At 35.4% G+C, this 26,333-nt stretch overlaps 1 protein-coding gene across 1 annotated transcript; it reads left to right on the top strand.

Annotated features, from left to right (window-relative positions):
• Positions 1 to 1,092: 1,092 nt before the first annotated feature.
• FNTA (farnesyltransferase, CAAX box, subunit alpha) lies at positions 1,093 to 26,333 on the top strand. Its single transcript, XM_079140621.1, has 9 exons — positions 1,093 to 1,335; positions 3,671 to 3,756; positions 9,293 to 9,407; positions 12,843 to 12,947; positions 16,103 to 16,229; positions 19,246 to 19,394; positions 23,012 to 23,074; positions 25,258 to 25,429; positions 25,701 to 26,333. Exons 1-9 carry the CDS (start codon positions 1,136 to 1,138, stop codon positions 25,821 to 25,823), a joined length of 1,140 nt encoding a protein of 379 aa, XP_078996747.1. The 5' UTR covers positions 1,093 to 1,135; the 3' UTR covers positions 25,824 to 26,333.

Below are 26,333 nucleotides of genomic sequence, written 5' to 3'. Positions count from 1 at the left end.
TACTGATCTTGAAAGAGAGTATCTGAATGAAATGAACCAAATACAAAAATACAAATAGTATCTGATTCCACTTCCATGAGATATCTAGAGTAGTCAGAAACAGAAAGGAGAGACTGTAGAGTTATTGTTTAACCAGTACAAAGTTTCAGTTTTAGAAAATGTTCTGGAGATGGCTGCACAATAGTGTGAATATATTTAATGTCACTGAACTATACACTTAAAATTGTTAAAATGATAAAATTTATGTACATTTTGACACAATTAAAAAAAATCAAATCCCCAGTTCTTACCCTTGCTTGGATTCTTTCCCCTCATTCACAAGATTTGTCATACTGGCATCCTCAGTGAATCAAGAATGAATTTCCTTTCAGATCTCTGCTTAAATTGTCCCTTAAAAAGCCTGACTATCCTATCCCAAAAGACATATAAACATCTTTACCCCATCAACCTGCTTTGTCTTTAATGCCTTAACACTACAACACCTCTATTCTCTATTATAGTCTGCTTCACTGGAACATAAAATCCTTGACTATAGACAATGGGTTTTGTAATGCTGCGATGAAGCCTGGGATATAGCAAATGGTCAGCAAATACTTGTTAAATAAATGTACCTGCTTTCTGTAACATATAGAGAAGTGTCTACCTTTACTATCAAACTCGAACAGTTTTTGTATAACCCGAAATTTAATTTCGAAAGACGAAAATCCTGGATTAATGAAGCTTAACAGTCTAATCATCGGGGGAAATTAAAGCAATAAAAATACAAAGGTCCTTAAAAGGTTCAAGTGAGCTAGCTGGTCCTGGGCTGCCCGCCAGGTGCCCTTAGCCACTGCTTCTAAGTGAAGCGATAGCCAGCTCCACTACTGGGGGTCGCCAACAGCACCAACAGATTCAGAGTGACAATCTTCGGGGAAGACGTGTGTCAAGCCTTGAACCCCGTGGGGCTCGCGCAGCACATCCCACCAGTATCCACGCCCCTACCCAGAGCACTCTTGGCCACCGCCTGGGCCCTCTGGCCCGCGTCTCGGTGGCCGGAAGCAGGACACCGGAAGTGGGCCACGAGGGGGAGGGGAGAGAGGGGCGAGGCCGCGGGGGGCGGGGCCTCGCCACCACCTCCGCTGCGGGCCAAGGTGAGATGGCGGCCGCCGAGGGGGTTGGAGAGGCTACACAGGGTGGCGAGCCCGGTCAGCCAGAGCAACCCCCGCCCCAGCCGCACCCACCGCCACCCCAGCAGCAGGAGGAAGAAGGGATGGCGGCCGAGGCCGGAGGAGCAGTGGCGTCCCCTATGGACGACGGGTTTCTGAGCCTGGACTCGCCCACCTATGTCCTGTACAGGTAACGCCCCCGAGCCGGGCCGCGGCGGGAATTCTGCCCCGGTACAAGCTTCCGGCCTCTGTCCTGCCGAAGTTTGCGTGGCCCGGCGGGCTGGCAGGCCGAGAGGTGGCTGGCTGGTTGGCGCCAGCCGGCGACTCTCGCCCTCCTTCCCGGATTGCCGCTTCCTGGAGGCAGCGCTGACCCCGAGAGACATTGCGGAGTCCGGGCGCCAGGCACGTCTCTGTGGCTTCCCGCAGGCTTGAAAGAAACGTAGAGTCTACCGAACGCCGGACAGCACTCTTTTAGGTGTCATGATTCATACATTCAAGAAATTTCCCGCTCTCTCCCATAGTCCCAGAACGCTATCCTGTTACTGACCATACTGAAAACGGAAGGGTTAGGATGCAGTTTTTATAGCATGCCAGGAAATAAGTAAGGGCCAACTTTCTCTTTAAAAATGAGTTTTACTGGCTTCCCGCGGTTTGTTCTGCGGAAATGGGAAGATTTAATAAAAGGTACAAGAATTTCAAGGACTGAGACCTTTTCATTTAACCAGTGTTTCCTCCCCTACTGTCGCCAGGCACTGAGTTAGGCCGTAAGCATGAAAAGAGAATTGTTACCTAAATTCTTTTAATTGCATCCCCTACATCTCCTGGTCTCTAGTACGAGTGATATGAAGGTACTGCTGTAACTTTCTTGCCTCTTCCCCGATCTTTGCCAACACCCTGTCTAATCCCCATCTGTTCCTTGCGTTCAGATAGTAATGTGGATTGCCTAGTTCTTGGGAAGCTGCAGAAACAATCAAAAAGTCCTTCTGCCTTCTGTAGTTCTACCTAAACCCATTAGATGGCTTATTTGCCTTGTTTTTATGAATGAGAGCCACTATCTAGTTTTCTTTTTTGTTGGAGCTAATGTTTTCTGATTTAAATTGGTTGTGGTGTTCCTGTAACCTTCACACCTCTTTGGATTGTGAAATACTCAAATTTCTTCACATGACTCTGTCTGATTTCCCAGTATATAAATGACAGTCTTACTTTTCCCGTACCTTTCTGGTAGCTCTAGGTTTCACATCTAAGATCATTGTTTCGCTTGTATTTTTTCCTGTATCATGGGCACAATTTCAAGATTGTATGCCACAGATCTCTATGAAATTGTTGATTAGTATAGAGAGGTGAAAGAGCCAAGCCCAGTGGCACACACCTGTAATCCCACCCACTCCAGAGGCTGACACAGGAGGTCAGCCTCAGAAACTTAGCAAGGTTCTCAGCAACTTGGTGAGAAACCATCTCAAAATTGAAAATAAATAAATAGGGCAATGTATTTCTGTGATTAAGCCCCACTGGATTCAGTTTCCTGTACTAAAATAAAGAAATAAATAGAGAGTGAAAGGAAGAGAATATAAAAGGTAGTTAAGATAAATTTGATCACACAGGGCAATTCACATTGAAATTTCTGTATACATTGTGCATGTTTTAATAGCGTAATGTTTCATCCTCAAAATAGCTTTCTAAGGTTCATGAGTAATGTTATCTCCCTTTTATTAATGAAGAAACTGAGTCCCAGAGAGGTTAAATAATATTTGCAAGACCACACAGCTAGTAAGAAGTAGAGCTAATATCCCAATGTAGGCAGTTGTTAGACTCCAAAGTCTGCTCTCACCTTTTGCTATATCCCCAGCCCTAGAACCTGCTCCCTTAATGGCCACCAGGGCCACCTCTCTAGTATACAACGAATTGTTTCCTTTGATTTTAACATGTCAGTCCAGGCTGGGTGCCGTGGTCCAGGCTTGTAATTTCAGTGACTCAGGAAGTAGGACAATCACAAGTTTGAGGCTAGTCTCAGCAATTTAGCCACCTTCAGCAACTTACTGAGACTCTGTCTTAATATAAAAAATAAAAAGGGCTGGGATTGTAGCTCAGTGTAAAACTTCCCTGGGTTCAATCCCCAGGACTGGGGTGGGGGTAGGGTGGGGTTAGGGGGTCAGTTCATAGTAAATTATTATTCAGGTTTTTTAAATTCCTGATTCCAGTCTTATTAGATCAATGAGTGAGATTGATTTCTAAGTTAAAACTTGTATACTTGCTGCAAAAACATGTTTTGCCATTTATAAAACCAAATATGAAAACTCTTGATTTATGAACTTTTTTAAATGTAAAAATTGTTTTATATTAATTTTACTTTAACATGTAAAGCAAAGTAGCAGTACTTCACCTTGAAGAATCCAATCATGATAACATTAATCTGTAAGTTACCAGTGTTAATATAAGTGTGATTATTGCCATTTTTGAAAATGCCAGTTCTTTTTCTTCTAGTGTGTTTGAGTGTAATCACTGAAAAAAAAAATGTGTGTTTTCAGGGACAGAGCAGAATGGGCTGATATAGATCCAGTACCACAGAATGATGGTCCCAATCCAGTGGTCCAGATCATCTATAGTGAAAAATGTAAGTTTATTTTTATTAGGAAAAGGTCTGTAAGACAAACTTTGTATCAGTGTCAAGATTCACAACTATGTAGCAAGATAAATGACAGGTTTTTGTCTAATAAGGATCTGAATTACTTATGATGAATTAATTTTTTGGTTTTTTGTGTTTTATTTTCATAAAGTTTTATTTTGTCCAATGGAGATATCCTAAGTGATGAATGTTACATTATAATACATAATAGCTATTATGTGATTGTACTTTTCATTTGCTTTTTAATCTGTGTGTCAGATAACAAATGAGTTACTGTTTTATTTAGAAAAGACTTTGGTTGCTGAAACATCAGCATTTTTAAATATATTTTGACAATGAATGTTAGGCTCAGTTGGAATATGTTTACTGATATTAAAATGAATGGATTATTTTCTTTGACAAAGTGTCATTCTTTCCATGATGAATGTTAAAATGCTTTGTAAATTGAAGGTCATGCAAATGTTAATTGTTAGTTGTTCTAGGAGAGGGTAAATGAATAAAATGGAATGCTGGTTTTGTAATTTTGTGTGTGTGTATGGTATTTTTTTTCACTTAAAGTTTTGTTATACAAGATTATTCCTCTTTTATAAAAAGCACTTATTTATTTATTTGCTGATTAGGAAATCATGGCAAGAAACATTTTAAAAGAAAGAATACTAGTGTGGGGTTTGCCCTATCAAATATTAAAGTACTACTAAGTAATGCGTGACTAGTATATAAATAAAGAGATAAATAAGTATTAAAAGTAAGTTATCAGAACATAGTATAGGATAAAAAGGACGTTTCATACCTTTATGAAAAAAATTGAGCAAATAAGTTTGGTATAGTTGGCTGTGTGTTTAGATAAAAGTTGAATTATGTCCCTATCTCATATCTTTTTTTTTTGGTACTGGGGATTTAACCCAGGGGTCCTTTTCCCCCTGAGTAATATCCCAAGCCTTTTCTTTTTAGTATATTTTTAAATTTGTTCTAATTAGTTATACATGACAATAGAATGCATTTTGACACATCATACATAAATGGAATATAACTCTCATTCATCTAGTTATACATGATATAGAGTAACACAGGTCTCATAATCATATATGCACATATGATAATGATGTCTAATTCATTATATCATTGCTACCCCTATACCCCCTTCACTCCCCTCTGTCTAGTTCAAATTACCTCTATTCTTCTCACCCCTTATTGTGAATTAGTATCCACATATCAGAGAAAACATTCGGCCTTTGGTTCTTTGCAGTCCTTTTTGTTTTTATTTTATTTAATTAATTTATTTTTTTGGTACCAGGGACTGAACTCAGGGTCAATTGATCACTGAACCACATCTCCAGCCCTATTTTGTATTCTTTTATTTAGAGACAGGATCTCACTTAGTTGCTTAGTGCCTTGGCATTGCCGAGGCTGTCTTTGAACTCGCAATGCTACTGTCTCAGCCTCCCGAGCCACTGGAATTATAGGCGTGTGCCACCATGCCTGGCTCCTTTTTATTTTTTATTTTGAGACAGTATCTCACTAAGTTGCTTAGGGCCTCACTTAAGTTGCTGAGACTGGCCTCAAACTTTCGATCTTCCTGCCTCAGCATCCTGAGTCACTGCGATTACAGGCATGTGCCACCATGCCTGGCTTCTATCTTATATCTTGATGAACATGAAAATAAATTACAGTTGAACTAAAGTTCTAAAATAAAACTAAATATACTCAACGCATGGGGCTGGGGCTGTAGCTCAGTGGTAGAAGGCTTGCCTTGAATGTGTGAGACACTGAGTTGGATCCTTAGCACCACATAAAAATAAATAAATAAAGATATTGTATCCACCTGCAACTAAAAATTTTTTTAAAAAATATATACTCAATGCAAATATGAAAATAATCTTTTTTGGGGGGAGAAGGTATTAGACTAGAAGTAAAACAATTCATTCAGCATAAGGTTACAGTATATAATTACATAAAAATGCAAAACTTCCATATTATGAGATATTTTATATGAAGAAACTATTCATTAGAAGAAGTAGAAATATCTATGAAGAATGTCAGCCTTACTAATGAACAGAGAAATGTAAACCACAACTTTTTCAGATTCATAAGTACCTATCACAAAAATACTGGGGAAACTGATAAAATCATACATTTCCATTGGAAGTAAATTATCAACCTTTTTTGTGGGGTAGACAATACTTCAAATTCTTATATATGCTATGGTTAGAAGTCACAAAGGACAATATAGATAGGTTTGACCTATCAAAAATTGCTAGGTAAATGTATCAAAGTTTAAAGCTTTTATGACAGAAGAATCTGAATAAGTTAAAAAGCAAGCAGTGGTATGGGAGAAGATATATAGTACAAAAAAAAAAAAGATTAATATTCAAAATTCTAAAAGGAATTCCTACAAAAGAATAGGAGACTAACAAGGTAATCCAAAAATAGACAAAGGGTATAAACTGGTAGTTTATGTAAAAGGAAAGTCCACTGGTCATTCCACTGGTCATTAAATAGGAAAAATCCATTACTATTAGGGATAAAATATATGGAAATTGAGAATGCCATTGTTTACCCACGAGTGAAATGGCAAAAAATAAAACTCTTTAAGATCCATACATTTCATACAGCTAGTCATTTTAGGAAACATTTGGTACAACTCTTAAAATGGGAAATTTTTGGATCTTATAACCTGGCAGTACAGTTTCTTATTATATATTCTGGATTCACTTTGGCACATGGCACGACAAGATATGTGGTAGGTTTAGGGTGTAGATTTCAGCCACACCATCTGGTTCAAATTCTGGTGTCACCATTTTGCTAGTTCTATAACATTGAACAAATTATTTAAACTCCCTGTACTGCTCTTCGTACATATAGGAAAATAAATGAGGACAGTGGTAGAAACTATAGATTGAGTGAATTATTCACATAAATAATAGAGCAGTGTCTGATGCACAGTAAGTACCACGTATGTTTGCTGTTATAATTTGCATCATTTCTTTTTTGAAAAAGCTAAGTATTGGAAGCCACCTGTATGTTTTTGAGATACAAATAAAACTTTTGTCATATAATCAAATACTATATAACATTAAAAAGTTATAGATCTATTATGGACAGATACCAGAAACAGTTGTGTGGAAAAAAGTTTTGGAAACTTTGAGTAGGACAATATTTTAAGTTTATAATTTTAATTTTTCAATTTTAAATTTTTGGTTCCAGGGATTGAACCCAGGAGCACTTAATCACTGAGCTATATCCCTTTTTGTTTTTTTGTTTTGAGACAGGAACTCACTAAATTGCTTAGGGCCTCGCTGAGTTGCTGAGGCTGGCTTTGAACTTGTGATCCTCTTGCCTCATCCTCCTGAGTTGCTGGGATTACAAGGCATGTACCACTGTGTCTGGCAAAGTTTATGATTTCTAAATTATTTAAAACATTTTATTTGCATATTTTTTCAGTACTGGAGATTGAACCCATGGATGTTTCACCACTGAGCTACATCTCTGGTTCTTTTTATTTTTTATTTTAAGACAGTCTTGCTAAATTGCTGAGACTGGCCTCCATTAACCTCAGTTTCCTGAGTGGTTGGGATTATAGGTGTGCATCACCTCATCCAGCAAAAGGATATTTACTTTAAAACGAAAACTATAGAAAAAAAATTTAATGAGTATAAAATTCTGTTTAGTTAGAGGTTAGTTGGCAATTTCTCATTAGGCTTAAGTTTCATTTTACTATTTATATTGAATTGGATTTTGCTTTACTTGTATAGAAACCCAGGGTGCTAAAACTGTGTTAGCCTAATGGTCACCCAGTTAATTATTTTAACAGTGTACATGTGTGTATTTTATGCATATACATATATGTAAAACATTTTTGTGTAATATATGTAAACATTTTTTTATCAAGTTAACATTATAATAATCATTTTGTTACAAATTTAAAATTGGTTTGTTTTTCTTTTTTCTGCATTATTAGGGATTGAACCTATGGCTGTGTGCATGCTATGCAAGTATCTATACCACTGAGCTACATCCCCAATTCTTGTTAATTTTTGTTGTGAGATGAGGTCTTCTGAAGTTGCTGAGCCTGACTTTGAATTTGTGATTCCCCTGCCTTAGTTTCCCAAGTAGCTGGGATTATCGGTGTGTGCCAGTGTGTCTGGCTTAAACTCTGTTTTTTAAAGATGGTGTTTAAAAGTCAGATGTGGTAGGTTATACCTGTACTCCCAAGTACTCAGGAGGCTGATGTAGAAAGATTGAAGTGGGGGGCCACCTTAGGCAACTTGGCAAGGCCCTGTTTTAAAATAAAAATTGAAAAAAGGTCTGGGAATATGGCTCAGTGCTTGATCCTGAGTTTTATCCTTGGTGCCTCTTCCCTCCCAGAAAAGATATTGTTTAGAAGCAGGTAACCTTTGTGTATCTCAGACTTTATAAAGAACGCTAATTGTGCATATTCTTGTACTTTAGTTTGGTGTTTATAGTCTGACATCAGATGATTTTCCACACCAAGCAGTTCTCTAATTCTCTGTAGACATCAACTAGGTGTCCTACAATTTCATGCAATTCTAGCATTAATTCTAGAGTTAGCACACATATCACAGGTCAAGGATGCAATGCTGTAAGACTCTTATCCACTTTAAATGCCAGTTATAGGTGGTGAGTTCCCAGGTTACCCCCACTTTCTGTCCTACTATGCATGCAGAAGAGTTTGTATGAAAAAACTTCCTAGAACCCAAATTCTTGAGTCATTGAATATGTAAGTTTTAATTTTTAATAGATACTATCAAATTATTTCCCATAGATATTCGTATTAGTTTATACAATCTATAATAATACATGCATGAAAAAAAGCAAGGGCCAATGTGTTGAGTGTGGTATGATCTCATTGTAAAAAATGAAGGATGGAATCAGTATACAATTGTATATGCTTAAAATATATTTGGTAGGATATACTCTAATCAGTTAACAGTGCTTGTTTCTGGAGAGGTGGACTGGAAATTTAGTAGAATGGAAATTTAGTGTGAACCTTTTTTTAAAAATAACTTATTCATTCATTCATTCATTATATGGTGCTGAGGATCAAACCTAGTGCCTCACACATGCTAGGCAAGTACTCTACCACTGAGCCACAACCCTAGCCCTAGTGTGAATCTTTTTGTACTCTTGAGTTTTCTGCCATTGGGTATATTTTTCAGTTAAAAATCTGATCAAAATAAAATGTAAACCAAAAACAGCTATGTGGATGTATTTAAATATATCATTTAATTTTACATAAAACCTTTGGGAGATTTGCAGTTTGGCATTAACCCATAGGATGCAAATGAATAGTAAACTGGTTAGACCTGTGTAGCCTGTGTGTTGTGACCATGACACTCAATATTGTTGGGGTGGCATTCGTAATCATTTGACTCTATTTTGCTTATTACAAACGATACACATGCAAATAAAATATCTTTCTACATAGGTATAACAACTTTTATGTTAAAGTGTTAGTTTTAAATAAGGTAGGTAGTCCTAATACAGTTGTGTGTTCTTTCTCCAGTTAGAGATGTTTATGATTATTTCCGAGCTGTTCTACAGCGTGATGAAAGAAGTGAACGAGCTTTTAAGCTCACCCAGGATGCTATTGAGTTAAATGCAGCCAATTATACAGTGTGGTGAGTAATATACAACATTGATATTTTCTGCTTACATTTCTCAGGTTTTAGTTCGAATGACTTTTCTTTGTTTAATTGAATTTTAATTTCTATCAAAATAATAATTCACATATAGGTAAGAAGTTGAAGGGGAAAAAAGTCTGCCCCATTTCTTCCCATGACCAGTGTTCCATTCCCCTGAAGCAACAAATCTTTGCTTTTTTTTTTTTTTTTTTTTTCCCTTTTCTTTTGTTTGGAGACAAGGTCTTCCTATGTTTCCCACACTGGCCTTGAATTTGTGATTCTCCTGCCTCAATCTCCTGGGCAGCTGAGATTATAGGCTCATGCCATTGTGCCTTCTTATTTTTCTACTTAATCTCTATGTGCTGGATAGTATGCTTTGTTGTTATTTTTATTTTTACATTTTAAAACATTTTAGACATTATCTATTCCTTCTGTAAAAGATGGAGTGTTCATGTGCTACTTTCTTCCTTTCATCACAGATGAATAATCAGTTCCTGTTTCATGCTGAACCACATTTTATAGTATATTCATATTCCCCTTAACAAAATTGCCTTTTTTGTTTGGTCTCATTTTCTTTGTACCAATAATTAATTCATCTCCCAGACACTCTGATACCTGTAGATGTTTCATTACTATTGAATGTAACAAGTAATCCTTCAATTTCATTTTTTTCCCCTTCATTAGTTTGGGTGCTTCAGATGTGGTTTTCACTTTTTCCACTTGTTTAGTCTTCTGTTTACCAGATCCCACATCATTCTCTTTCTTGACTTATTTTCTCATTTTATAGAAGGCATACTTTGGAGCTGAAGGGATAGTCCTCTTGGAGAGTACTCACCTAGAAGGCATACTTGACTAGAAGAAAACTTATAGAAGGAAGGATGTGTGGACAACATTGTTGGAGATTTAACACTAGAAGTCTTTTGTCTTCCTTCAGCTTTACTAATAGAATTCTATATTCCAAATCATTTTCCTTCAGAATTTTACAATTACTTTCCCATTTCTTTTAGCTTCTGGGGTTCAGGTGGAGAAGATTCCCATTCCTTTATTTGAATCCTTTTCTCTTTTTGAGTTCTAGGAATTTTTCTATGTTGTCTAAATAATTTCTTCTCTGTTTTCTCTCTCTGGAATGTCTTTTAGTTCCATGTTGTACTTCCTAGATTATGTTTTCTTATTTTTATTCCTTTATTTTTTAACTTACTCCTGCGATATTCCCTCAGTTTTATCTTCTAATTCTGATTTTTAAATATTTTTGCACTCATTTTTAATTTAAGAGCTCTGTTTTCCTTAATTTTAAGAAGAGATACCATTTTTTTGTTTTCATGAATGTGATATCTTTTCATCTGTTGTTTTGCTCTCTTTTATATAAAGATTCTATAAGTGGTTGGTAATTCTTGGCTCTCCTTTCATACTTATAATGGAGAAAGGAAAAAGCCTGATTGAAAGTCCTGTTCATGGCATGATTTATCAGTTGTGAAGTTACGGAGTAGGATGTGGCTATTTTGTTTTGAAATCTTTGCATGTCAGTGTTTTTTAAAGTCTTTTTCTTAGACAGTGTGTTTCTCCAAAGAGGATCCATCTAATTTATTGCCTAAGGAGTGTACATTTGCCTGCCACAGTTCAGGGGGGTCAGTCAGGGAACTGTGTTACAGAAGTTTCACTGTTTATTGTATCAAATTTTTTTCCTTTTTTTTTCTCTTTTTTTGGGGCAAATCTTAGCCTCTTAGATAATTTCAACATGGTTTATTTTATTTTTATCTATTCTTTATCTTATTTTAATTTTTTTCAGCTTTGTATATTAGCATTTTAAATGTCTTTATTTCCATCCTTTAACTCACCCTGCCTTTCATTGTGCCTAGTATCTCTTTCTGCTTGATTTTTCTAGAAAATTAAAATAGTCTCCTGCTCAGGTCAGGAGATGTCATCTCTCTGCTCAGGATGAGGGGAAGGATTTTGGCTACTGAGGATTCTTTTCCCTGGACCTTGTTTTGTTTTTCAGCTCCACTCTTGACTCCCAATTTTGGGGAAAAAAACCCAGTGCCTCCAATTTTTGAAACTTTATTAAGGCTTCTGCTACTGTTGGCAGGTTTATATGACCCCCCCCCCCCCCCCCCCCCCAAGTACTAGACATGAACCCAGGGTTTCACATGTGCTGGACAAACACTGTAGCACTGAGCAACATCCCCAGCTCTTTTTATTTTATTTTGTGACAGGGTCCTTCTAAGTTCCTTTGGTTAGACTTGAACTTGGGATCCTCTTGCTTCATCCTTTCAAGTAGCCAGAATTTTAGGCATGCACCACTATGCCTGGCTCACATTGCTTTTCTAAATTAGTTAAAAAATTGTTTGCTTACATTTTCTATAATTTTCTTGACCTTTTGTACTTGACTGTGGTAACCCTTTGACTTACTTCTCCTTATGGATTTATATCTTCTTTATTGCTTTAATATTATTTTAATGGGGTTGAATTTAGGGAATGAGAATAAATCTGTTGAGTCTACCATGTTTAACTGAAATCCTCGGTATGATATTACATTATTTAATAATGTAATATCTAACATATACTTTCTTAACTTTTAAGAAATTACTGACTGTATAGCACAAGGGAACTTAGAATGTATTCTGAAATTTCCTAAAAAAGTTTTCTTTGCTGTTTTTTAAAAAGCACTATACTTGAATTTTTTTACCCACATAAGCCATATTTGCGTTTACATGTTCTGTGAATCCTAATTTTCTTTAATAATAATAGTAAGAGAAAAATACTGTAATCTCTTCTGTTTTGCATTTCATTGTAAACGATAACTTTTAAAGTAGTTTCTTAACTGTTTGTCTCTTGATATATATTGAGTTGGAAATTTTTGAAAATTAGATTACTAAGAATGCACCAGCACTATCTGTGGGGAATTTAAAAAAACTGATTTGACTCCACTTTCTTTATTTTTTAATTTATTTCACTTATAAGTTTCTTTTTATAATCTGAAACTAATTGCAAGCATTTTGATGGTGCTGCTAGAAATAAAATATTTTGATAATGTTTGCAATGGAATTTATTATATGTATAATCTACTTGAGCAAACTTTACTATATAAGGAAAGAAATGTCTTTACTTTTTGTATTATATTACGCAGGTAACCAGAGTATTACCTGAAAATAAAATTTAGTTGTCTTTTCAGTCATTAGTTTCCAAAATCTACTTTTCTTCTATCTCATATTTGTTGCCTTTTACTATTTTTACTTTAAATGCTTGATTTTTCCAGTTACCAGATAGTTATATGAATTTGGACAATTCATGCACTTAGATTGAAAATTATTTATTATATAAAGTAACTGCCAAAAATTTATCTAACAATATTGTTGTCTTTTAACTTTATTTGATACTGTTGCTAGGTAACTTAATTGGAGTAATGAGACTTTGGATGATTGATATTTGTTGTAGGCATTTTCGGAGAGTTCTCTTAAAGTCACTTCAAAAGGATCTACATGAGGAAATGAACTACATCACTGCAATAATTGAGGAACAGCCCAAAAACTATCAAGTTTGGTAAGATACAAATGTTATTCTGCATAGTTTCTACCAGTAGATTATGATATAATAAAGAATTTTTTCTTCGTTTCTTTTATTTTTTGCACTACTGAGGATCATACCCCAGGCCCTTGCACATGCGAGGCTCTACCACTGAGTTACATTCTAAGCCTCTTTATAATTTAGTACTTTACATTGGGGCTAATGTTACCTGCCCCACAGGATTGTTAGGAGGATTGTTTTAGTTTGGATCTGGAATGTCCCCTAAAAGCTCATGTGTTGAAGACTTGGTCCCCAAAATTCAGAGGTAGGGCTTTTGGAAGTGATTAGGTCTTGAGGGCTGTAATGTCATCGATGAATTAATAGTTGAATGGACTATAGGGAGTGAATGAAAACTGTTGGAAGTAGGGTCTAGTTGGAAGGAGTGGGCCCTTGGGGATTTGCCCTTGGGGACTACATCTTGTCACCACACCATCCCAGCTCCTTCCCAGCTCTGCTCTATTGTGCTCTTTTGCCATAATATTCTGCCTCACTAGAGGCCCATAATCAACAGAGCGAGGAGGCCATGGACTGAAACCATGAGCAAAAATAAATCTTTCCAGTTGATTTTCTCAGATACTTTGTCACAGTGACTTAAAGCTAACACAGGATTAAATGAGATAATTGTTGAGTTATTGAAATGGTGTCTGCCCCATAGTTAACTCTCAAATGTTTAGCCATTATTATTATTTGAAATTTCAGAATCAATGATTCAGAATCATTGTGCAGTGCTGCTAGTGAGGAAAAAAATATGATTAAAATATCTGAAAACTGTTTTCTAGAATTGGGATATAGCTCAGTGGTGGAATGCTTGCTGAGCATGTGCACGGCCCTGGATTCCATCCTCAGTGCTGCCAAAAAAAAAGCTTTCTGTTTGGTATGTTTTAAAATGACTTTCTAGTATTTGATCTTTTATTCATTTGTTTATTCACAAACTTTGTATTAGTGCTGAGTATACAAAGACACAGTCTAACAGGGAAAGCAAATAATAATATCAGTTACTTTATAAAGCAATGTGAAAAGTATAATGGTAGAGTTTTTCACAGAATATGCTTGGGTAAGAGTATGGAGGTTGTTAGGGTGGGGGTAGTGGAACACAATAGGGAAAAGGAGAGGAGTCACGGAACAGGGGCAGAAAGAATAAATAAGAAAGAGAGTTTGAATGGTACCCAGCCTATAGTGAGCAGCCTGTGAAGGGTAGCTACTGCTGCTGCTATTATGATGGTGGTGTGGTAGTAAAGAAGTTGTAAAGGTGCTGAAGCAGAAGAGGCAGCATGGCATACTACCAAGATCTCTTCCCACTTTCTGTGCCATTCTGAACTGCCTGTTCAGAATACCTGTCTGCTCAGCTTCAAAATGAAGTTGCCACCATTTTATCTTCTTGCAGTGTAATGTCCTACCCACACACACAACGCTATCCTTAGCCAAGATTTAAAGGAGACCTGAAGAAAGACCTCTGAGGCAAGGAAAATATTCTGAGCAGACATATGAAAAAGCAGCATACTCAGGGAACTGCATGTACTTTCATGTGTTCTCTGGCCCAACTGGGGAATAGTCTGCACAAATATTATCATGAAGTGGTATTTAACTATATAGATGATTAAATTTCAAAGAATTAGGACATAATGGACCTAACAATGAATAACAGCATTATTTGACAAATTATGGTAGTGGTAGCTATTGTATAGATTTCCATTTGTAAATACCCTTACCACTGTAGCTTCTTTTTTAACTAGATTGTTACATTCCTAAGAAATTGCATTATAAAAGAATTGTTTTATTGAAAAAAGAGAGATGAGCTGGAGAATTAATTTACCCTGCTGTTTTGTTTTGCTAAGGTGCTTTTATATAAAAAAGTCTGTTGCTCTAAAATTCACATATCTTAGGCATTCTCAGTGTTCTATTAATATAGTTTTTGGCTAAGGAGAAATAACTTTCTGGATATTCCATACATTGCCATTAACACCTTAACATCATTGTTCTGAAAGACAGAACACAAACCCACCTAAAGCAACTAACTGCTATTTAAAACTCAGGAATGTTTTAATTTTTTTTTTTTTTTTTTTGGTACTAGGGATTGAACCCAGGACCCCTGAACCATATCCCCAGCCCTTTTTATTTTTTCTTTTGAGACACTTAAGTTGCGTAGTGCCTTGCTAAATTACTAAGACTGGCCTTGAATTTGTGATCCTCCTGCCTCAGCCTCCCGAGTAACTAGGATTATTCTTTTCTTTTTTTCTGTTACTCCTGCTCACATTGGTATAATGAATACAATAGATTTTTTTAAGAAATCAATTTTGAAATACAGTTCATATATCATATGTTCATTCATTTAAAGAGTATATAATTCTATGTTTTTAGTATGTTTGCAGATGTGACAGCCATTGCCACAGTGATATATGTAAATATTTATTTATTTATTTATTTTTGGTACTAGGGATTGAACACAGGGCCTCACAGGTGAGGCTGTACTACTGAGCTACACTTCCAGTCACCAGAGTGAATTTTAGACATTTTCACTTATAGATTTCTTTAACTGTTTTAGCTTAGGAAATTATAAAAATAGAACTTAATATAAAACCCTTAGTATTTTCCTAGTGTAGAAACTCCTCTTTTGACAGTCTTGCAACTTGTTGTAGCTATTTATTCCCCAGGGTAGAAGTAAATTTCATTGTACTAACTGGTGGAATGAAAAGTTGCTTGAATGGTGATATTTTGAACTTAGGAAAAACTGACCAACTGTTTAAAGAGAGTAAATTCTGTATTTGATAAAATAGTATCACTTTTTCTTTATTATCTCATTATATAATGTTTCCAAATTCTTAAAACCGAATTCTTTACTTGTCAAAAGATAACTGTACTTCCATGTTTAGCTTGCAATAAACCATCTTTAAGTCTTAAACATATCTAATTATACACACAAATTACTGTTTATCTTTCTCAAAGCTTGCTTCATGTTCTGAACATTTTCTCATTTCTTTTGTGTTAGATTTTCTCTCTAGTAGTGTCTTTAATTAGAAAGGAATATCTGTTTCTTGAATGTCTTTCCACATCACCAAGTATAACCCATACAGATGATTTGTTAGTTCTTGGGTAAATTAACATAAAATTTCTCTCCCTTCTGTGGGTTTCAGGCACCATAGGCGAGTATTAGTAGAATGGCTGAAAGATCCATCTCAGGAGCTTGAATTTATTGCTGATATTCTTAACCAGGATGCAAAGAATTATCATGCCTGGCAGCATCGACAGTGGGTCATTCAGGTATTGCCTTACTTGTTATAGTATTTTCAGATTTTTATTTTTTAACTTAATTATTTAAATTACTATTAGAGTTTAAGTATACTTCTGAGCCAAAGCGCACATGTAGATCATTACACACAACCTAATAAAGAACTGTTAAGATACTTAATTAAAACCTAACATTTTTCATTTGGTTAACCTCTCTTTGAGAAAGTTAATGAATAGGTTCATATTAAAGAAGAATAACAGTAAATTTTTAATATACTTCAAATTGAATTCTCATCACATTTTATATTTGTTAGCAAATTGTCAAAAGTAGTAAAATTTTAATATAGCTCTCTTAACAAGGGCATGTACTAAGGTTTTTGCATATATAAATTCCAGAATATGGTTTTATATAACCGTTATGTATTGTATTTCTACCCCTCTGTTAAAATTTTATGCTAAATTCTGAATAGAATAGTTACAACTCCTACTCTGGGCATTTTATTTATTTTAGCAAACAATTATATTATTTCCTATGAATTTTTTCCAGGGATTGCTATTTTGTGCTCTATTTATTAACCAAGGGCATTTTACCAATTTTTTTTACTTAGAATTTTAACTTCAAAATTAATTAAATTGATGTATTTTCTTAAATTTTTATTGAAAATTCTAGTCATATAAAAGTGCATGTTATACACACACATACCTGAGTACGCACCCTTCTATGTACTGCAACAACTTGAAAAATAGAGTATTATTAATATTTTTGAGAAGCCACCTTAGCCAGTATGTTTCTTACTAAAATTATGAAAGGTTCCCATAAGAAAGAACTCCAAAATATCCTTCAATTGTTGCTTCCAAATTTGTATAAATAAAGTACATATTGTTTTCTCTCTCGTTTTTACATTTGATACATTATGGTTTCATATATTTCCCGCATACTTTTTTAAAGATAAGATTAATTTCACTGTTGAGATACAAGTGAATTCTGAAAACTGAAGAGAATCTGTACATTTTTACAAACTAAATAAAAAGGAAAGCAATCACTTGTCTGAAGGTTGAAAAGAGGAATGAAGTGTTAATGTTTAACCACTTGGTTGGATCTCAAGGGTATTGTACATAGTAAAAAAGGGTAGTCTCATGAGATTTCATACTTTATATGATTCTATTTAGATACTATTCTTGAAATACTGAAATTATAGAGGGAACAAATCAGTGGTTAGTAGTGATTAGGCAAAAGTGAGATACAACTATAAAGAGGTGGCATAGGAAGTTTCTATGTGGTGAGGGAATAGTTCTATATCTTGATTGTAATGTTGCTTATACTACACGTGGGGTAAAATTGCAAAGAACTGTATTCTGCCTCCACTAACACCCTGACCTTCACTATATACACACTGACGAGCACATGTAAAATCAGAATAAAATCTGCATTTTTGTGAAAAATAATACATCATTTTATTGTCTTGAGGTTGAACTTTAGTTGGTAAGATATTACAATTTGGGGAATCTAATTGAAGGGTGCACAGGACTCTTATTTTTATAACTTCCTAAGAACCAAAAAAAAAAAAAACAAAAAAACCAAAAACCCACAAAATAAATACATACAAAATATCAACCCAAATTTTTTCTTGGATTCTACAGACACAGAATTGTTACATTGATGAAAAGCTTCTAAATGTTTGTTGCCTTTCTATACTTAGCTTGCTGCAGACTGCCAACTACATGAGAAACTGCACAAATTAGTGGTCCACACTAATAACTCTGAATTCTGCTACTTCAGCATATAGTAATTGTCACAAAAATGTTTATTTTCTTAATTATTTTTAGTACTACTTGTTAAAATAGGGACCATCATACTGAAATTCATCTCTTTTCTGTTATTTAAGAAATATAACTTCACTAACTTTTCCATAATGCCCCAATTTTTGTTAACATTTGTAAGTTTGACAAAACTATAAATTTTTTTCTATTAAAGAAGCATTACACCAGATATGGTAGCTCACTCCTGTCATCCCAGCAGCTTGGGAGGCTGAGGCAAGAGGATGCAGGTTCATAGCCAGCCAAAGCAACTTGATGAGGCCCTTTTTCAAAATAAAAAAGGTCTGAGGATGTGACTCAGTGCTTAAGCACCCCTGAGTTCAATCCCTGGTACCGAAAAAACAAAAACAAAAAGAAAACTCAAAACAAAAAACAAACAAAAAAAACCCAGCTTTATAATGTAAAAATTTGTGTGTAAATCCAATCATATCTATTTCTTTTCTTGTCTCCCTCTCTTTCTCTTTCTTGCTCTATTTTTTTCATACGAGAGATTGACCCTGGGCGCTTAACCACTGAATCACATCCCCAGCCCTTTTTTAGTTTTCATTTTGAGACAGGTTCTTGCTGAGTTGTTTAGGCCCTCACTAAAAATTGCTGAGACTGGCTTTGAACTTGTTATTCTCCTGCCTGAGAATCTTAAGATGCTGGGATTACAGGTGTGCACCACCATGTTCAGCTAAATTGTATATATTTCTCTGTGTATTTTAAAGGTGATTTATCACATGTACATTTTTTAATGCTGTTCTTTGCTTAATATCAAATTATATACTATATATAGTGCTATGTATAATTACTAATTCTTTTCGTAGTGAGTTTGTTTTTGTTTTTTTCCCCTCTAAGTTTTCTTTGATGACTTTTTTTCCTGCTTTTTGTTTATTTTCTCTCAGGATCTATCTTCAATTTTGTTCTTTTATCCCCCTCTATTTCCTTGACCTTTGACTATCACCTGTCTCCACATATGTGGTAAATTCTTCTTCAATTCTACTTTCTTAGCTTTGCTCATGTTTTATTTTTACTTTGTTGTTGTTGTTGGTGGTGGTATGAGACAGAGTCTTGCTGTGTTATTCAGGCTGGCCTTGAATTTGTGATCCTCCTATCTCAGTCTCCCCAATACCTGGTATTACAGGTGTGCATCACCACACCCTACTTGATGTTTTGTTTTTATTTTTTACAAACAATGGGATATTTCTGATTGAGAGTTTTTTGGTTTTTTTTTTTTTTTAACTTTTAGGAATTTAAACTTTGGGATAATGAGCTGCAATATGTAGACCAACTTCTAAAAGAGGATGTAAGAAATAACTCTGTCTGGAACCAAAGATACTTCGTCATTTCTAATACTACTGGCTACAGTGATCGTGCTATATTGGAAAGAGAAGTCCAGTAAGTAATGTTCTTCATTTGCTCATTCATTAAAAATTTGCATACCTACTGTTTCAGGTATTGGGAATATATCAAAGACCAAGACTGCCCCAGGTAATCATGGAACTAAAATTGGACAGAACACAGATGAAGCATACAGTGATAAGTTTATAAATAATATATTATGCCTCTATCTTTTAGTGTCTTAAGTTTCTTGAAATATTGTTGCTTCTAAAGGTTGGAAAGAAATCAGATTTTATAGTGTCTAGGAAACTTTTACAACTATCTCATTAAATCCTATTGCATTTTAGATAATAGTTCCCAGATGCCAAAACCCTATTATAGGGTTTTGGGCACCAGTTCAGTCTTCGTTGTCTTTTATACTGTAGGATATTTAGCAGCACTCCTGGCTTCCAACCAAAATGTCTCTAGATATTGCCCAGTGTCCTTTTTTGGGCACCAAAGGTTCATTCCCATTTAAGAGACACTATACAACAAGCTATTATAAGAACTAGAAATTTCTGAATTGGCCTAAATTTCCATATTATATCTATAGTTATTGATAATCATTTTTTTTTTCTAGGCTTATTTGCCATTTTGTCTCACTGTATTTTACAATCTGAATGTCGATACTGTTTTCAAAGCTTGATGAGCTCATAGTTAAAATTTTAATTACAGAAGTTCTTTTAATTATTGTTGGGAAGAGCAGATTTATAGCATATCTGCCTATAATCTCTTTCCCTCATTTCTTCTCAGTTTAAAGCAGCTAACTCCTCTTTTATCTCTTCTATATATAGGGTTTTAGTGCTTTAATTTTTTTTTTTTTTCAGTGCTGAAGATTAAACCCAAAGCATCATACATTCTTTTTTTGTTTGTTTTAATTTTTTTGTAGTTGTAGATGGACCATATGCCTTTATTTTTATTTGTTTATTTTTATGTGGTGCTTAGGATCAAACCCAGTGTGCCTCAGGTGTACCAGGCAAGCACTCTGCCACAGATATACAGCTCCAGCCCTGGCATTATACATTCTTTACCACTGAACTATATCCATAGCCCCTACATTTTTTTTTTTTTTAAGACTCCAGTCCAGTATCCTCCATTCACTCTTTGCTCCAGGCTTATAGACCTAAGTCTCAAGCACACTTTTCATTTGCTTTTTGCTACTCTTCCATCTGAAGCTTCACTGTCCAGTATGGTAGCCCCTAGCTATATATAGCTACTTAAATTTAAATTAACTAGAATACCATAACATTAAAAATACAGTTCTTCACCTGGCATGGTGGCTCATGCCTGTAATCCCAGCAGCTTGGGATGCTGAGGCAGGAGGATCATGAGTTCAAAGTCAGTCCCTGCAACTTATTGAGGCCCTGAGAAACTCAGTGAGACCCTCTCTCTAAATAAGATACAAAAAAGGGCTGGGGATGTGCCTTAGTGGTTAAGCACTCCTGAGTTCAATCCTTGGACCTCCCTCCCCAAAAAATAAAAAAAAATCTTCCTCAGTTGTAGTAGTCACATTTCAGGTGTCAGTACCCGCATGTAGCTAGTGACTACCGTACTTGACAACATAGATAAAGAGCATTTCCAGTACCAAAAGAAGTTCTTTTGGGGCTTACTGAAATTATTTTATTATTCTTAAGTCAAAATAAAATAGTGGAGCTTAAGTAGAGATAATTCATACTTTGTCAGTTAGCACTCTCTATTCATTGTATTTCTTCTTTCTTTCTTATTTCTCCCCCCATCCCCCGCTGGGGCCAGCCCTTTTTATATTTTAATTTAGAGACTGAGCCAGATTGAGTTGCTTAGAGCCTCACTAAGTTGTTGAGGCTGACTTTGAACTCATGTTCCTCTTGCCTCAGCCTCCCCAGCCACTGGGATTACAGGTGTGAGCCACCAAGCCAGGCAAGGAACTGTATTTTTAATTTTATGGTATTCTAGTTAATCTAGCATTTACTATATGCCATAAATTGCTATTTATTTCTCATAACAAATTTCAGAGGTACTCATGAAGAACTTAATTTTTTGAGTAATTCTGTATTAAGTAGGATTTACAGGTAGGTAGTCTGACCTTAAGGTTCATGTTTTCGCCACTAAAATAGATGATGCGTTAGTGTACCTTGCCAAAATGAAATTAAGAATCTTCTATAAGGACCAGCCAAGACCTTCTGAGATATGGTTTTACAAATAACTAAAAAGGTTAGGTCATGTCAGAGTAGTTGGAAAAATCTTTTCATAATGTTAAATGAGTTTATTACTTCCTATGAAAAAATTCCTATTGTAATAGTACCAAAGGAAGAACAAGATCACTAAACTTTAGTCAGTGACTTGCTCATCTGAAGCACAGTTTTGTTGCTTCCTTAGAATTTATAGCAGTTGCATCTGAATTATATTTAATAATCAGGGTAAGGAGAAGAAAAAGGTGTAGGGAGTGTCCATTTTGACTGTGAATCACATTATAGTTTTAATAGTAATCTTATTTTGAAATGTAAGAAATGTGTACTTGTATTTTTTATTTTTATTCTTTGTATTTCCATCCTGTTTTTAATTACAGCCTCTAAGATTATGTGAATTATCCTTTTTCAATGAGTGTGAATTTATCAGGCATAAGTAGAGCTTTGACTTTTTTCCCTAGATTGCTTTCAAACAGAAAAAAACTTGCATATTAATTTTCTTTTGTATTGTGAATTGAAGTTTTATGTCAGTTAAGTGTTCTTCCTCAGAATCGGACAAGAAACATGGGAGGGAGGAACTATCTTTTTAAAAAATTTATTTATTTTTATTATGTTTTGTTTTGTTTTAATTTTTAAATTTGTTTTAATTAGTGATACATGACAGAATGCACTTTGATACATCATATATAATAGAGTATCAATTCTCATTTTTCTGGCTGTACATGATGTAGAATCCCACCGGTCATATAGTTATATATGTACACAGGGTAACAATGTCTGATTCATTCTATTATCCTTCCCATCCCCATAACCCTTCCCTTCCCTTCACTTACCTCTACCTAATCTAAAGTAACTCTATTCTTCCCTAGCTACCACCCCCCACATTGTGAATTAGCATCCACACATATCAGAGAAAACATTTGGCTTTTGGTTTTTGGGTATTGGCTTATTTTGCTTTGCAAGATATTCTCCAGCTCCATCTGTTTACCAGCAAATGCTACGATTTCATTCTTCTTCAAAGCTGAGTAATATTTCATTGTATATATACACACTTCATCTTTTTTATCCATTCATCTGGGAAGGACATCTAGGTTGGTTCCATAGTTTAGCTATTGTGAATTGAGCTGCTGTAAACATTGATGTGGTAGCATCACTGTGATATGCTGATTTTAAGTCCTTTGGGTATAAACTGAGAAGTGGGATAGCTGAGTCAAATGGTGGTTCCGTTCCAAGTCTTCTGAGGAATCTCCATAGGGAGGAACTATCTTAAGTAGAGTGGACAGTTGCAGGCTTGAGGGTTCTCTAATTTAGATATGAGCTAGAGAGGTGGCAAGGGCAGCTAAGAGAGATGTATGTGGAGCCTGCACAAGAAAACACTTTTCCGGCTTTGCCACTGTTGTTCAAATTGTATCTGATTGTTGCACTGCTCTTTTAAAATTATATACTCATTTGTGGGTTCTTTTCTTACAGGTACACTCTGGAAATGATAAAACTTGTACCACATAATGAAAGTGCATGGAACTATTTGAAAGGGTAAGAAGTTATTTTTGCTGGAGATATCTATCCATCTATCTATCTATCTATATATATGCGCACATACATGCACAAGCACAAACACACACATATATAAAAAAGTTGCTAATATGTACATTATGGAATATACGCCTAATTAGATTTTTTTCTTTTTTGATACTGGGGATTAAACCCAGGAGCACTTAACCGAACTGAGCAACATCCCCAGCCCTTTTTTAAATTTTGTATTTTGAGACAGGGTCTCACTAAGTTGCTTGGGGCCTCACTAAGTTGCTGAGGCTGGCTTTGAACTTGAGATCCTCCTGCCTCAGCTTCCTGAGCTGCTGGGATTACAGGTGTGTGCCCAGCTCTGCTAATTAGATTTTTATCTAAAAGGAAGCTAAAGAATTTTTCTATTTTTTTCTTTTTTCTTTTCTTTTTTTTTAATCTAAGAGCAGAAGCATAAAAAGGGTCAGAGTAATTCTTAAGAACTGTGCCCTCTACCTCTCTTCTCTTCACCTCCCAAACACATACCAATTTTTTTTTTTTTTTTTTTTTTTTTTTTGGTACTGGGGATTGAACCACTGAGCCACATCCTCAGCCCTTTTTATTTTGAGACAGGGTCTCCCTAAGTTGCTTAGAGCCTTGCTAAGTTGCTGAGACTGGCCTGGAACTTCTAATTCTTCTGTCTCAGCTTCCTAAGTGTCTGGGATTACAGATACATTCCACTATGCCTGGCCAGCATTTTAAATTATATTTGTGAATCCTCTAGTGTTTTTGTCAAAAAAAAAAACCAGAATAAAGACATGTAGGTTCTGCCCAGCTTAGAAGTACAATAAAACAATACTGTTTTCAGATTACACAGATGGGTGGCCAGCATTTCTGCTTTTATTGCTAGATGTCTCCAGTATAAATCTTAATAGAAAGGTTTCACTTGTCTGGCACTGACATAGCCAAGCTCCTTGTTGAATTTAAGGCCTTTGATGAAATTGGGCCCAAAGAGCACAGTTTGGCATTCAGTCACATTTGGAGATGTGTTGGGAGTTGGAACCTCCAGTCCCTGACAAGTTGAAGAGATGAAGTATCTCAAGAAGAAACAGGGATATTTCTCCTGCATCTTTTTCACTTATTTATTTTCTGCTTTAATTTAATGTGCTGCATATTCACATTATACATGATTACTTTTAAACTTTTTTTTGATCTCTTGAAGATTTTAATGCTCTGTTTTCAAATAAAGTTTCTATCCAATTTTCTGATGTATAGTAAAATGTACTAGCTTAAAAAAATGTACACTCTTCAGCTATCTCCCACACTTTTTTGCCTGTCTTTTAAAACTGAGAACTGGGTATTTTTAGCCCAAGAAAACATGTTGTACCTACACTTTAAATGCATGTCTTCAGAATAAATGAAATCTGTGTGATATTTTGGTAACTTTTAGTATATTTATAAGATGAAAAGCTCTACCAAAATACACTTTTCACTGGGAAAAATAAATAAAGCAAACGAACACATCTACAAAAAGCAAATATTAACTTTGGTAGACTTCAGTGTAATATAGTCTACAACAAGCACATTTCCTCTTATTCCCCCAGAGCTGCTGAGTTTCCAAGTTAAGATTTTTAGATTTTTTTAACGGAGATTTTATTATGTTGACATTTGTTTCTTCTTCCACATCATCTTCAGCCAAGCTCTGAACACTTACATGTCTTTAATTGTTGGGATCTTACTCAGAAGCATCTGGAACACTGGTGATGGAAGAGTTTGCTGTGACACTTGAAGCAACTGCTGTAGCAGTCCACACACAGCAATTGCATTTGTCAGGTGGTCCACACCTTTCTCATTTTCACGTTCCTGAAGCCTGTTCTTAAAGTTGGGGTTGCTCTGCCTCTTGTGGTTGAAGTAGATGCAGTAGCACATGATAGTGCCCAGCACACACTGAGGCCGATGGCACTGTTCTGGCCCTTGGCGCAGTGATGCTGCCGCCTGCACTTGGAGCAAGCCTTGCTACCTGCCGCTCTAAACTTTATTATTTTTTTTAAACTCTTAATTATCTCTGATAAAGCTCACATAATTTAAAAATTTCATTTTGTTTCAACTTCATTTATTCAAAATAAGTCTCCTTTCATGCTGTTTCAGGACTTGTTTTCTCTTTGATCTTTCTCTTGTTTTTGTTCTTCTCAGAATTAAGTATTATTTTCTTTTAGGATTTTGCAGGATCGTGGTCTTTCCAAATATCCCAATCTGTTAAATCAATTACTTGATTTACAACCAAGTCACAGTTCCCCCTACCTAATTGCCTTTCTTGTGGATATCTATGAAGATATGCTAGAAAACCAATGTGACAACAAAGAGGACATTCTTAATAAAGCATTAGAGGTAAGCTGGTATGACTCAGTAGTTTTCTTTTTGGTATCTCAGAATTGGTTCTACCCATTACCACTAATATTCATGCCCCTTTTCAATATGGTTATTCAGAGTTCAGTGCAGGGCTGTTTCTGGTTTAGGGCAACATCTTTGTCAGTAGTGAACATTGTGTGTGTGTGTGTCTATTTGACCATGATCTGAGTTAAATTGTGTTGTTTCAAAGGCTTATGCCCTTGAGATTGATTCACATTCACTTTAATACATTTTTATTTTTTATTTTTAGTTATGTGAAATCTTAGCTAAAGAAAAGGACACTATAAGAAAGGAATATTGGAGATATATTGGAAGATCCCTTCAAAGCAAACACAGCAGAGAAAGTGACTTCTCAACAAATGTACAGCAATAATACCATCCAGAAGAACTTGATGGAATGCTTTTATTTTTTTAAGGGATTCTAATGAGGAGTTTGAAACTAGAGTGATCATTCCCTTACCTGTGGCCTAAATATGCATTGCACAGGTATTGCTTTTTAACAAGAACTAAGTGTGATGTTCTTTGGGTGCTGCTGCTATTCAGACTAGCTCTAAGAAATTTGATTCTTTTTAAAGTAAAGTAATTGGAGGGGAGGGGGGAGAAAAAAAAAGTCCTGTAAAGAAACTACTACTTTTGTAGTCTTACCAACATTTAATCTAATCCCTTAGCATCAACTCTTCTCTAAAGGATTTGTATCAGTGATGACTACAGATAACTTGTATGTAATGGTTTTGAGGTAACTTAAATTTTGGTTCAGTAAGCAGGGAATACAGCTGTTACATTAGAGCTGCTATGCTACACTCACAGTATCTTGCTATCACTGTAACCAACTAATGCCAAAAGAATGGTTTTATAATAAAATTACAGATGTATTTAAAAACAA

This window comes from Sciurus vulgaris, assembly GCF_902686455.1.
Source record: "Sciurus vulgaris genome assembly, chromosome: 5".
Taxonomy (NCBI): domain Eukaryota; kingdom Metazoa; phylum Chordata; class Mammalia; order Rodentia; family Sciuridae; genus Sciurus; species Sciurus vulgaris.
This window is presented reverse-complemented; position numbering and strand designations above follow the sequence as displayed.